Below are 15,095 nucleotides of genomic sequence, written 5' to 3'. Positions count from 1 at the left end.
GCTCAGGTTTTATTTTTTAAGAAATGTGCAAAAATTTCAGGTTTTTTATCTGTCAGGACGGGGCCGAGTGTCCATTACTGAGACATAACATGGCGGCAAGGAGACAATGAGGGAGACATGTGAAGGGTCTGAAGACTTCGCGGACCCCCCCCCCTGTACTATCTGCTCCTCCTGCTCTACCACGTTATCCCGCCGCCGCCCCCTCGACAAGTGAAATAAGGACGCGGCCTATTCCTGGTACTTATCTTCTAGGAAGGTCTCTGAGAGCAGAAGCAGCTGCAGGATCTTGTTGACATGAGATCTAGTCTATGGCTCTCTGGTGTCAGATACTTGTAGCCGGGGAGGGGCGGCCTCCATGTCTGGGCCTTGGTCACGGCCGTAGCTCATACAATCATCCCCTTTATGAAGGATCAGAGCCCTGGCGGCCGCTCCTCTACTATCTGTGACATTTATAAGCTGCTTACTTCTGCTTTACTGCCCCTTTAAGTGGCGATGACACGAGAATAAACAAGCTGCCATAACAGCGGCCTCCGTGGACTCCGATTCCGCTGCCAGCTCTCTCTTGGCACAATGACAATAACTGAGGAATTGGTTCAGTACCCGAGTGACTCTGCGAGGACGGAGCTAATAACTCCCCGGCCGGACGGGAATCTCAATGTGGGGATTAAGGGCCGGGCCGGGTGTTTACATAGGATACGAAACCTGAGCAATCCTCAGGACACCGGGCGAGGTACACAAGTAACCTGGATAGATTTCCATCCTCACACACATCATTCAGGACCCCCGGATAGGTCTGCACCCCACACCCCCCTCGCCACGTACATCTTTACTTAGCTGGCTGAAGGTTTTGCGCGTTGCGCTATGAACCACCACCACCGCCTCTTCATCCGGTAGGCGCTCGGTGGTGTCCTGCAGACACTGCTGCATAGTCCGGCTGGTCAGCGGGAGGTCGCCGGTGCCGTGCACATAACTGGTGGAGGTGACGGGTCTGGCAGGAGGAGCGTCTCTGCACAAGCGGCTGCCGAATAAAGAAGAAGACATTCGTGTAAAAGAAAGACCTGGACACAAAAACTCACAAGAGAGACACGGGATACAGGGGGGCCAGGACACGGAGACACCGAGAGGGGAAGGTCCTGCATGTTACACAAGAGTAGTCACAGCTCACCTTCTATAGTCAGCGGTCACTTTCAGCAGTCACTGGTCACCTTCTATAGTCAGCGGTCACTCTATGTAGTCACTGGTCACCTTCAGTAGTCACCAGTCACTCTATGTAGTCACAGGTCACCTTCTATAGTCACCAGTCACTCTATGTAGTCACTGGTCACCTTCAGTAGTCACAGGTCACTTTCAGCAGTCACTGGTCACCTTCTATAGTCACAGGTCACTCTATGTAGTCACTGGTCACCTTCTATAGTCACAGGTCACTCTATGTAGTCACTGGTCACCTTCAGTAGTCACAGGTCACTTTCGGCAGTCAGTAGTCACCAGTCACTCTATGTAGTCACTGGTCACCTTCTATAGTCACCAGTCACTCTATGTAGTCACTGGTCACCTTCTATAGTCACAGCTCACCTTCTATAGTCACAGGTCACCTTCAGTAGTCACCAGTCACTCTATGTAGTCACAGGTCACCTTCTATAGTCACCAGTCACTCTATGTAGTCACTGGTCACCTTCAGTAGTCACAGGTCACTCTATGTAGTCACTGGTCACCTTCTATAGTCACAGGTCACTCTATGTAGTCACTGGTCACCTTCAGTAGTCACAGGTCACTTTCGGCAGTCATTGGTCACCTTCAGTAGTCACCAGTCACTCTATGTAGTCACTGGTCACCTTCTATAGTCAGCGGTCACTTAATGTAGTCACTGACCACCTTCTATAGTCACAGGTCAGCTTCAGTAGTCACTGGTCACCTTCAGTAGTCACAGGTCACCTTCAGTAGTCATAGGTCACCTTCAGTAGTCACTGGTCACCTTCTATAGTCAGCGGTCACCTTCTATAGTCACAGGTCACTTTAGGTAGTCACTGGTCACCTTCAGTAGTCACCGCTCACCTTCTATAGTCACAGGTCACTCTTGCCTTCTGTCACCGATATCAGCAGGTTAGGACGACTATGTAATGTACATCAGAGTACACTGAGCCACAATACTAACCACTGAGCCACAATACTAACTACTGAGCCACAATACTAACTACTGAGCCACAATACTAACTACTGAGCCACAATACTAACTACTGAGCCACAATATTAACCACTGAGCCACAATACTAACTACTGAGCCACAATATTAACCACTGAGCCACAATATTAACCACTGAGCCACTCCAGTACCCGCTGAGCCACAATACTAACCACTGAGCCACAATACTAACCACTGAGCCACAATATTAACCACTGAGCCACTCCAGTACCCGCTGAGCCACAATACTAACCGCTGAGCCAGCGCGCTGCCCTAGCAGTACATTGCACACATTATATAACATGCGGCCCTTGGGGTTCCCTAGTTAAGGAAAGAGGTGTATTTATTAGAATGGGGTTAATGTCACAACGGGCCGGCGGGGGGGGGGGGGAGGGGCTGTGACTACAGATGTTTATTGTCAGTGTTATCGGGTTCTTAATCGCCCCATTTATGTCCATGGCCCTTTGTGTCCATGAGGGAGCCATAAGACGAGGCCGCAGGACACGGACCAGTCCCTGATGCCACCGCTGTACTGCCCGGTTACTCCTTGAAGGATGCGTGTCCGAAATACAGCTAAAAGGGAGTCACCCCGACCAGGCACATGGACGCACAGCAAACACCATCATGGCCTGTAGGGGAGAAGAACCGAGAGACGGTCACAGACACTGGATCCGAGTCCGTGTGACCTGCGGCGGGAACCGGGTGCTCTGGTACTAGTCTGCTCGGTGACATAGTCCTGGTCCTGTTCTGGGGGGTCCCAGTGCTCAGACCCCCCATCCTATGGCTAGAGGATAAATATTCTCCATGGTCTGACACTCAACGGGGGGCAAAGAGGAATCTGAGAGTGGTGGGGACAGGGGCAGGAGCCAAGAAGGTTCTGGCCCCCCATGGTAGAGATTAATGGTTGTCTGATCTGGTCGGTGACCCCACTGGATGGACGAGGTCCTGGGGAGATACAAGAGACCTCACAAGCTCATCCACTAGTGGGACATCGGCGGCCACTACCCTGCACTCACTATAGGGGGGTACGGCCGGAGTGCACCCCCTCCCCCCCCAATCAGGCCACGTTCACATCTGCACAGGATTCTACAAGCCCTGGTCAGTTCTAGAACTTTCTGCAGCACATCTGTTGTGTGTGAACAAGCCCCTGGGAGCCCCAGACTCTAGATGACGGATACACCGGATCCTCGGTCAGCGACTAAACAAAGGCTGTAATAGCTGCGGTGATTTATGGCCAGGCTGTAACGTTTTATTACGGAACATCAAATATATTGATTAATAGAACAGAAGCCGCAGCGTCACATGACAAGCGGAGGACGCGGACAGTGCCCGGTACCGCCCCCACTGCTTAAAGGGAATGGATCGTGTATCATTAGTGACCGCTGCTTAAAGGGAATGGATCGTGTATCATTAGTGACCGCTGCTTAAAGGCAATATATCGTGTATAAGGCGCAGTCATTGATACGGATACACAGTACACTGATTTTTTTAACCTGTTTTTAGTTCCCAATTGTCTCTTTTTCACGCTACTTATTACACAGGATTATGGGGCGGCCATCTTGCCCGAGCTGCTCTTATAGCAGCCCTATGGCCCATGGGCACCTAGAGACTGTCCAATGACTTGTATAGCAGAGGCTTGTGGGCATGCTCTGTCACCTATACAGAGGTCATTGGTCTCTAATGCAGGATTCACACTGGCAACTTTCCACAGGACAAACCAGGATCTGACTTGTAGGGGCCCCGGACCCCGCACTGATCAGCTTCTGCGCTGGACAGAAAGCAGAAGTAGCTCTGCTCATATGCACGTAGGAGCGCGATCAGGAACAAGGCCGAGGTCAATGCCAGGGAAGTACAACAAGGACCAGGTGTAGATGTCAGGGGAACAACAGGAGGAGAGGCACCGAAACCTTAGGAGTATATACAGGGGATCTGGGGTACATACAGCCGATCTGGGGTATGTACAGCCGATCTGGGGTACATACACAGCCGATCTGGGGTACATACACAGCCGATCTGGGGTACATACACAGCCGATCTGGGGTACATACACAGCCGATCTGGGGTACATACACAGCCGATCTGGGGTACATACACAGCCGATCTGGGGTACATACAGCCGATCAGGGGTATGTACAGCCGATCTGAGGTACATACACAGCCGATCTGGGGTACATACACAGCAGATCTGGGGTACATACACAGCCGATCTGGGGTACATACAGCCGATCTGGGGTACATACAGCCGATCTGGGGTACGTACAGCCGATCTGGGGTATGTACAGCCGATCTGGGGTACATACACAGCCGATCTGGGGTACATACACAGCCGATCTGGGGTACATACACAGCCGATCTGGGGTACATACACAGCCGATCTGGGGTACATACAGCCGATCTGGGGTACATACAGCCGATCTGGGGTACATACACAGCCGATCTGGGGTACATACACAGCCGATCTGGGGTACATACAGCCGATCTGGGGTACATACACAGCCGATCTGGGGTACATACACAGCCGATCTGGGGTACATACAGCCGATCTGGGGTACATACAGCCGATCTGGGGTACATACAGCCGATCTGGGGTACATACACAGCCGATCTGGGGTACATACACAGCCGATCTGGGGTACATACAGCCGATCTGGGGTACATACACAGCCGATCTGGGGTACGTACAGCCAATCTGGGGTACGTACAGCCGATCTGGGGTACGTACAGCCGATCTGGGGTACATACACAGCCGATCTGGGGTACATACACAGCCGATCTGGGGTACATACACAGCCGATCTGGGGTACATACAGCCGATCTGGGGTACGTACAGCCGATCTGGGGTACGTACAGCCGATCTGGGGTACATACACAGCCGATCTGGGGTACATACACAGCCGATCTGGGGTACATACACAGCCGATCTGGGGTACATACAGCCGATCTGGGGTACATACACAGCCGATCTGGGGTACATACACAGCCGATCTGGGGTACATACACAGCCGATCTGGGGTACATACACAGCCGATCTGGGGTACATACACAGCCGATCTGGGGTACATACAGCCGATCTGGGGTACATACACAGCCGATCTGGGGTACATACACAGCCGATCTGGGGTACATACAGCCGATCTGGGGTACATACAGCCGATCTGGGGTACATACACAGCCGATCTGGGGTACATACAGCCGATCTGGGGTACATACACAGCCGATCTGGGGTACATACACAGCCGATCTGGGGTACATACAGCCGATCTGGGGTACATACACAGCCGATCTGGGGTACATACACAGCCGATCTGGGGTACATACACAGCCGATCTGGGGTACATACAGCCGATCTGGGGTACATACACAGCCGATCTGGGGTACATACACAGCCGATCTGGGGTACATACACAGCCGATCTGGGGTACATACACAGCCGATCTGGGGTACATACAGCCGATCTGGGGCACATACACAGCCGATCTGGGGTACATACACAGCCGATCTGGGGTACATACACAGCCGATCTGGGGTACATACAGCCGATCTGGGGTACATACACAGCCGATCTGGGGTACATACGCAGCCGATCTGGGGTACACACAGCCGATCTTGGGTACATATAGCCGATCTGGGGTACATACACAGCCGATCTGGGGTACATACACAGCCGATCTGGGGTACATACACAGCCGATCTGGGGTACATACAGCCGATCTGGGGTACATACAGCCGATCTGGGGTACATACAGCTGATCTGGGGTATATACAGTTAGGGCCAGAAATATTTGGACAGTGACACAATTTTGGCGAGTTGGGCTCTGCATGCCACCACATTGGTTTTGAAATGAAACCTCTACAACAGAATCCAAGTGCAGATTGTAACGTTTAATTTGAAGGGTTGAACAAAAATATCTGATAGAAAATGTAGGAATTGTACACATTTCTTTACAAACACTCCACATTTTAGGAGCTCAAAAGTAATTGGACAAATAAACATAACCCAAACAAAATATTCTTATTTTCAATATTTTGTTGCGAATCCTTTGGAGGCAATCACTGCCTTAAGTCTGGAACCCATGGACATCACCAAACGCTGGGTTTCCTCCTTCTTAATGCTTTGCCAGGCCTTTACAGCCACAGCCTTCAGGTCTTGCTTGTTTGTGGGTCTTTCCGCCTTAAGTCTGGATTTGAGCAAGTGAAATGCATGCTCAATTGGGGTAAGATCTGGTGAGTGACTTGGCCATTGCAGAATGTTCCACTTTTTTGCACTCATGAACTCCTGGGTAGCTTTGGCTGTATGCTTGGGGTCATTGTCCATCTGTACTATGAAGCGCCGTCCGGTCAACTTGGCAGCATTTGGCTGAATCTGGGCTGAAAGTATATCCCGGTACACTTCAGAATTCATCCGGCTACTCTTGTCTGCTGTTATGTCATCAATAAACACAAGTGACCCAGTGCCGCCATTGAAAGCCATGCATGCCCATGCCATCACGTTGCCTCCACCATGTTTTACAGAGGATGTGGTGTGCCTGGGATCATGTGCCGTTCCCTTTCTTCTCCAAACTTTTTTCTTCCCATCATTCTGGTACAGGTTGATCTTTGTCTCATCTGTCCATAGAATACTTTTCCAGAACTGAGCTGGCTTCTGGAGGTGTTTTTCAGCAAATGTAACTCTGGCCTGTCTATTTTTGGAATTGATGAATGGTTTGCATCTAGATGTGAACCCTTTGTATTTACTTTCATGGAGTCTTCTCTTTACTGGTGACTTAGAGACAGATACACCTACTTCACTGAGAGTTTTCTGGACTTCAGTTGATGTTGTGAACGGGTTCTTCTTGACCAAAGAAAGTATGCGGCGATCATCCACCACTGTTGTCATCCGTGGACGCCCAGGCCTTTTTGAGTTCCCAAGCTCACCAGTCAATTCCTTTTTTCTTAGAATGTACCCGACTGTTGATTTTGCCACTCCAAGCATGTCTGCTATCTCTCTGATGGATATTTTATTTTTTTTCAGCCTCAGGATGTTCTGCTTCACCTCAATTGAGAGTTCCTTTGACCGCATGTTGTCTGGTCACAGCAACAGCTTCCAAATGCAAAACCACACACCTGGAATCAACCCCAGACCTTTTAACTACTTCATTGATTACAGGTTTACGAGGGAGACGCCTTCAGAGTTAATTGCAGCCCTTAGATTCCATTGTCCAATTACTTTTGGTCCCTTGAAAAAGAGGAGGCTATGCATTACAGAGCTATGATTCCTAAACCCTTTCTCCGATTTGGATGTGGAAACTCTCATATTGCAGCTGGGAGTGTGCACTTTCAGCCCATATTATATATATCATTGTATTTCTGAACATGTTTTAGTAAACAGCTAAAATAACAAAACTTGTGTCACTGTCCAAATATTTCTGGCCCTAACTGTACACAGCTGATCTGGGGTATATACAGCCGATCTGGAGTACATACAGGGGATCTGGGGTATATACAGCCGATCTGGAGTATATACAGATGATCTGGGATATATACACAGCCGATCTGGGGTATATACAGCCAGTTTTGGGTACATACAGCCGATCTGGGGTACATACACAGCTGATCTGGAGTATATACAAGTGATCTGGGGTATATACAGCCAGTTTGGGGTCCATGCAGCCGATCTCACCAGCTTTTGTCTGTCTTTTTTGTGCCCCTTCTTTTGGCCACCCTGAAAGTGTGGGGGGTGTGGGACGATTGTTGCAGTAGTGAGCGCCTGTTCACACCGGCTTTCCGCAATCAGATATGTTATTATGGATATAGCGGTCACTGCTCCGCTTAGATCACAATGGCCGCCCGGAGCCCCGCCTCCTGCATTGGGCGTATTTACAGGGTCAGGTCTCCAGGAGCGGTGACCGGACAGAGGAGGACACGTCACCCCTGACTGCTCCACTGCGCTGACTTCTGGCCCCATTCTTGACCGGGCACATTCCTGACCCCTCACCTGCTGATGACCTTTGGCCCTGACTACGCCTCTGTACTATCCGGCACATATATACATTATATATACCTGCACACACGTATATACCGCGCTGCTACAGTGGAGGTTTATTGGCGGGAGTAAAATTCCTTTATTGCCGCAATTCAGACTAGAAATAGGAATATACAAGAGACGGAACTTGCACAAGTCTCTTCTATCCGCCCGCTAAGGCTCAGTTCACACTGAGGAATTTGAGGCCTTAAGATCCCAGCTTGTGTCTCCATCTTGTCGCAGATTCCACATTGGGCCGCGCTGTATCTGAGGCCGCGCTGTATCTGAGGCCGCGCTGTATCTGAGGCCGCGCTGTATCTGAGGCCGCGCTGTATCTGAGGCCGCGCTGTATCTGAGGCCGCGCTGTATCTGAGGCCGCGCTGTATCTGAGGCCGCGCTGTATCTGAGGTCGCGCTGTATCTGAGGCTGTGCTGTATCTGAGGCCGAGGTGCGGAGCCCTGGATACTGCCCAAGCTCTGCTGCAGCGTCTGCTCCATTGGGGGATCTGAGACTGAAAACTGCGTGATGTTCCTCAGTGTGACCCTGGCCCAAGGCCTCGGCGCTCCGCTGCCGCCTGCGAGTCGCTTCCTTCCTGCACGTGTCACTATATATTATATTCTAGGAACATTTATCAGGAACAACGCAACGTAAGACCCTGCAGGAAGCGCTCCGAGGTGGCGGATACTCGCAGGTGTGCTCGCAGCGCCCAGGAGATCGCGCAGAATACCACATGGGCAATGTTTTACGGCAGCAGTAAAGCAGATCCCACCGCACAGGTCAGTGAATTGATGGGATTTGTGTGCGGTCAGGGAGACGTGAAATCCTCCAGCCAGAGTCTCACTTTACTGCAGTACAAAGAACAGGGACGTATCTAATCCAGTAATAAGAGGCGCGCTTATCTAATACCGCGAACAAGGTCATCGCTACACGCTTTATATCTCAAGTATCAACTATTGTCCGCAACGTCGTATCTAAGCAACTACCTGCTGCCCGCTGTATCCAAACACTACAAGTACTCAGCAGGGAATGTGAAAGAATCTCTAATGTATGGTCACTATGAGGCGTCCTATATACATCTATATACCAGTGCCCGTCCTCCTGTATACATGCATGCTCAGTCTGACCAGGTGTGCATGTGTAATGTATGGTCACTATGAGGCGTCCTATATACATCTATATACCAGTGCCCGTCCTCCTGTATACATGCATGCTCGGTCTGACCAGGTGTGCATGTATAATGTATAGTCACTATGGGGAGTCCTATATACATCTATATACCAGTGCCCGTCCTCCTGTATACATGCATGCTCGGTCTGACCAGGTGTGCATGTATAATGTATAGTCACTATGGGGAGTCCTATATACATCTATATACCAGCGCCCGTCCTCCTGTATACATGCATGCTGGGTCTGACCAGGTGTGCATGTGTAATGTATGGTCACTATGAGGCGTCCTATATACATCTATATACCAGTGCCCGTCCTCCTGTATACATGCATGCTCAGTCTGACCAGGTGTGCATGTGTAATGTATGGTCACTATGAGGCGTCCTATATACATCTATATACCAGCGCCCGTCCTCCTGTATACATGCATGCTGGGTCTGACCAGGTGTGCATGTGTAATGTATGGTCACTATGGGGAGTCCTATATACATCTATATACCAGCGCCCGTCCTCCTGTATACATGCATGCTGGGTCTGACCAGGTGTGCATGTGTAATGTATGGTCACTATGAGGCGTCCTATATACATCTATATACCAGCGCCCGTCCTCCTGTATACATTCATGCTCGGTCTGACCAGGTGTGCATGTGTAATGTATAGTCACTATGGGGAGTCCTATATACATCTATATACCAGCGCCCGTCCTCCTGTATACATGCATGCTCAGTCTGACCAGGTGTGCATGTGTAATGTATAGTCACTATGGGGAGTCCTATATACATCTATATACCAGCGCCCGTCCTCCTGTATACATGCATGCTCGGTCTGACCAGGTGTGCATGTGTAATGTATGGTCACTATGGGGAGTCCTATATACATCTATATACCAGCGCCCGTCCTCCTGTATACATGCATGCTCAGTCTGACCAGGTGTGCATGTGTAATGTATGGTCACTATGGGGAGTCCTATATACATCTATATACCAGCGCCCGTCCTCCTGTATACATGCATGCTGGGTCTGACCAGGTGTGCATGTGTAATGTATAGTCACTATGAGGCGTCCTATATACATCTATATACCAGCGCCCGTCCTCCTGTATACATGCATGCTCGGTCTGACCAGGTGTGCATGTGTAATGTATGGTCACTATGGGGAGTCCTATATACATCTATATACCAGCGCCCGTCCTCCTGTATACATGCATGCTCGGTCTGACCAGGTGTGCATGTGTAATGTATGGTCACTATGGGGAGTCCTATATACATCTATATACCAGCGCCCGTCCTCCTGTATACATGCATGCTCGGTCTGACCAGGTGTGCATGTGTAATGTATGGTCACTATGAGGAGTCCTATATACATCTATATACCAGCGCCCGTCCTCCTGTATACATGCATGCTGGGTCTGACCAGGTGTGCATGTGTAATGTATGGTCACTATGGGGAGTCCTATATACATCTATATACCAGCGCCCGTCCTCCTGTATACATGCATGCTGGGTCTGACCAGGTGTGCATGTGTAATGTATAGTCACTATGAGGCGTCCTATATACATCTATATACCAGCGCCCGTCCTCCTGTATACATTCATGCTCGGTCTGACCAGGTGTGCATGTGTAATGTATCGTCACTATGGGGAGTCAAGCACAGCGTCGTATGCTTTACGGCAGACTCTACAGCTAAAGTCAAGCACGGCGTCGTACGCTTTACGACAGACTCTTCCCCTGAGGCCAAGCACGGCGTCGTACGCTTTATGGCAGACTCTTCCCCTGAGGCCAAGCACAGCGTCGTACGCTTTACGGCAGACTCTTCCCCTGAGGCCAAGCACGGCGTCATACGCTTTATGGCAGACTCTACAGCTAAAGTCAAGCACGGCGTTGTACGCTTTATGGCAGACTCTTCCCCTGAGGCCAAGCACGGCGTCGTACGCTTTACGGCAGACTCTTCCCCTGAGGCCAAGCACGGCGTCATACGCTTTATGGCAGACTCTTCCCCTGAGGCCAAGCACGGTGTTGTACGCTTTATGGCAGACTCTACAGCTAAAGTCAAGCACGGCGTCGTACGCTTTACGACAGACTCTTCCCCTGAGGCCAAGCACGGCGTTGTACGCTTTACGGCAGACTCTTCCCCTGAGGCCAAGCACGGCGTCGTACGCTTTACGGCAGACTCTACAGCCAAAGTCAAGCACGGCGTCGTACGCTTTACGGCAGACTCTACAGCCAAAGTCAAGCACGGCGTCGTACGCTTTACGGCAGACTCTACAGCCAAAGTCATGCACGGCGTCGTACGCTTTACGGCAGACTCTACAGCCAAAGTCAAGCACGGCGTCGTACGCTTTACGGCAGACTCTACAGCTAAAGTCAAGCACGGCGTCGTACGCTTTACGGCAGACTCTACAGCTAAAGTCAAGCACGGCGTCGTACGCTTTACGGCAGACTCTACAGCTAAAGTCAAGCACGGCGTCGTACGCTTTACGGCAGACTCTACAGCTAAAGTCAAGCACAGCATTGGCCTGGGAGGCAGATCTGGTACTCAGGGAGTTCTGCATCAAACAGCTGATCCATGGGGGTCCCAGACATCAGACCCCCCTCCCCCACCTCAATCTGACAACCTATCCTAAAAGACCGTCCTCCATCGCCCCCTCCCTCTAGACTGAGGCCCCACGTTGCAGCTTTTTTTGTTGCAGATTTTGTTGCAGTTTTTGGAGCCAACGCCAGGACTGGACTGAGCAGAAGGAGAAGAACTTTCTAGATATTCCAGATTCTTTTGCAGACATTCTTGGCTTTGGCTCAAAATCTGCAACAAATAAAGCTGCATCTCTGCAAGGTGTGGCCTCGGCCCTAAGGACATCACCCCCCTCCCTCCCTGTAAGGACACCTCCTGGCAGTGCTGCGGGTGATACTTGGGGCCCAGTTAAGGATCATCGGGTTAACCCCCTCATGACCAAGATGAATATCCTACAGATAACGGTAGGGCTAAGTCCACACAAGGCAGAATCTGCCTCAAAACTGCAGCAAAATAAATGAGATTTAGGCGGCGGCTGCAGATTGTCTGACTGGTGCTGAGGTTCTTGCCCTGGTTGGGGGTAACGTCTGGGCCCCGAGTACAGATTGTCTGACTGGTGCTGAGGTTCTTGCCCTGGTTGGGGGTAACGTCTGGGCCCCGGCTGCAGATTGTCTGACTGGTGCTGAGGTTCTTGCCCTGGTTGGGGGTAACGTCTGGGCCCCGGGTACAGATTGTCTGACTGGTGCTGAGGTTCTTGCCCTGGTTGGGGGTAACATCTGGGCCCCGGGTACAGATTGTCTGACTGGTGCTGAGGTTCTTGCCCTGGTTGGGGGTAACGTCTGGGCCCCTTCTGCAGATTGTCTGACTGGTGCTGAGGTTCTTGCCCTGGTTGGGGGTAACATCTGGGCCCCGGGTACAGATTGTCTGACTGGTGCTGAGGTTCTTGCCCTGGTTGGGGGTAACGTCTGGGCACCGGCTGCAGATTGTCTGACTGGTGCTGAGGTTCTTGCCCTGGTTGGGGGTAACGTCTGGGCCCCGGGTACAGATTGTCTGACTGGTGCTGAGGTTCTTGCCCTGGTTGGGGGTAACATCTGGGCCCCGGGTACAGATTGTCTGACTGGTGCTGAGGTTCTTGCCCTGGTTGGGGGTAACGTCTGGGCCCCGGGTACAGATTGTCTGACTGGTGCTGAGGTTCTTGCCCTGGTTGGGGGTAACATCTGGGCCCCGGGTACAGATTGTCTGACTGGTGCTGAGGTTCTTGCCCTGGTTGGGGGTAACATCTGGGCCCCGGGTACAGATTGTCTGACTGGTGCTGAGGTTCTTGCCCTGGTTGGGGGTAACGTCTGGGCCCCGGGTACAGATTGTCTGACTGGTGCTGAGGTTCTTGCCCTGGTTGGGGGTAACGTCTGGGCCCCGGGTACAGATTGTCTGACTGGTGCTGAGGTTCTTGCCCTGGTTGGGGGTAACGTCTGGGCCCCGGGTACAGATTGTCTGACTGGTGCTGAGGTTCTTGCCCTGGTTGGGGGTAACGTCTGGGCCCCTTCTGCAGATTGTCTGACTGGTGCTGAGGTTCTTGCCCTGGTTGGGGGTAACGTCTGGGCCCCGGGTACAGATTGTCTGACTGGTGCTGAGGTTCTTGCCCTGGTTGGGGGTAACATCTGGGCCCCGGGTACAGATTGTCTGACTGGTGCTGAGGTTCTTGCCCTGGTTGGGGGTAACGTCTGGGCCCCGGGTACAGATTGTCTGACTGGTGCTGAGGTTCTTGCCCTGGTTGGGGGTAACGTCTGGGCCCCGGGTACAGATTGTCTGACTGGTGCTGAGGTTCTTGCCCTGGTTGGGGGTAACATCTGGGCCCCGGGTACAGATTGTCTGACTGGTGCTGAGGTTCTTGCCCTGGTTGGGGGTAACGTCTGGGCCCCGGGTACAGATTGTCTGACTGGTGCTGAGGTTCTTGCCCTGGTTGGGGGTAACGTCTGGGCCCCGGGTACAGATTGTCTGACTGGTGCTGAGGTTCTTGCCCTGGTTGGGGGTAACGTCTGGGCCCCGGGTACAGATTGTCTGACTGGTGCTGAGGTTCTTGCCCTGGTTGGGGGTAACGTCTGGGCCCCTTCTGCAGATTGTCTGACTGGTGCTGAGGTTCTTGCCCTGGTTGGGGGTAACGTCTGGGCCCCGGGTACAGATTGTCTGACTGGTGCTGAGGTTCTTGCCCTGGTTGGGGGTAACGTCTGGGCCCCGGGTACAGATTGTCTGACTGGTGCTGAGGTTCTTGCCCTGGTTGGGGGTAACGTCTGGGCCCCGGGTACAGATTGTCTGACTGGTGCTGAGGTTCTTGCCCTGGTTGGGGGTAACGTCTGGGCCCCGGGTACAGATTGTCTGACTGGTGCTGAGGTTCTTGCCCTGGTTGGGGGTAACATCTGGGCCCCGGGTACAGATTGTCTGACTGGTGCTGAGGTTCTTGCCCTGGTTGGGGGTAACATCTGGGCCCCGGGTACAGATTGTCTGACTGGTGCTGAGGTTCTTGCCCTGGTTGGGGGTAACGTCTGGGCCCCGGGTACAGATTGTCTGACTGGTGCTGAGGTTCTTGCCCTGGTTGGGGGTAACGTCTGGGCCCCGGGTACAGATTGTCTGACTGGTGCTGAGGTTCTTGCCCTGGTTGGGGGTAACGTCTGGGCCCCGGGTACAGATTGTCTGACTGGTGCTGAGGTTCTTGCCCTGGTTGGGGGTAACGTCTGGGCCCCGGGTACAGATTGTCTGACTGGTGCTGAGGTTCTTGCCCTGGTTGGGGGTAACGTCTGGGCCCCGGGTACAGATTGTCTGACTGGTGCTGAGGTTCTTGCCCTGGTTGGGGGTAACGTCTGGGCCCCGGGTACAGATTGTCTGACTGGTGCTGAGGTTCTTGCCCTGGTTGGGGGTAACGTCTGGGCCCCAGCTGCAGGATCTATAAAGGGCCCATATACCGTGTGGTGTTATGTGACAGAGAGGACATTGGGCCCCCCTGAGGGCTCCGGGGCCCGGTAGTGTTTGCTACATCTGCCCCCCCTATAGCTACGAGTAGGACCCAGATGTGGCCCTGAAATCCTGCAGACTGACTGCGCAGTGTGAACACTCTCCTGCATTCTCACTTCACAGCAGATTGTTCGCAATCCCATCTCGGCCCACACGGACAGATCTGGCAGCCTGAAGACCACGCCCACTTTGCTCTAAATTTTTTGCATTCAAAAAGGATTATTGAGGTCAGCG

At 52.1% G+C, this 15,095-nt stretch overlaps 1 protein-coding gene across 1 annotated transcript in view; it reads right to left on the bottom strand.

The window, feature by feature from the left end:
- ACSF2 (acyl-CoA synthetase family member 2) overlaps positions 1-15,095 on the bottom strand; it is a 93,473-nt gene that overhangs the window by 68,537 nt on the left and 9,841 nt on the right. Inside the window, exon 2 of the mRNA XM_075261794.1 lies at positions 823-1,018. Coding sequence (XP_075117895.1) covers positions 823-1,018 — 196 coding nt within the window. The remainder of the gene's footprint in view (positions 1-822; positions 1,019-15,095) is intronic.

This window comes from Leptodactylus fuscus, unplaced genomic scaffold (assembly GCF_031893055.1).
Source record: "Leptodactylus fuscus isolate aLepFus1 unplaced genomic scaffold, aLepFus1.hap2 HAP2_SCAFFOLD_40, whole genome shotgun sequence".
In the NCBI taxonomy this organism is placed as follows: domain Eukaryota; kingdom Metazoa; phylum Chordata; class Amphibia; order Anura; family Leptodactylidae; genus Leptodactylus; species Leptodactylus fuscus.
This window is presented reverse-complemented; position numbering and strand designations above follow the sequence as displayed.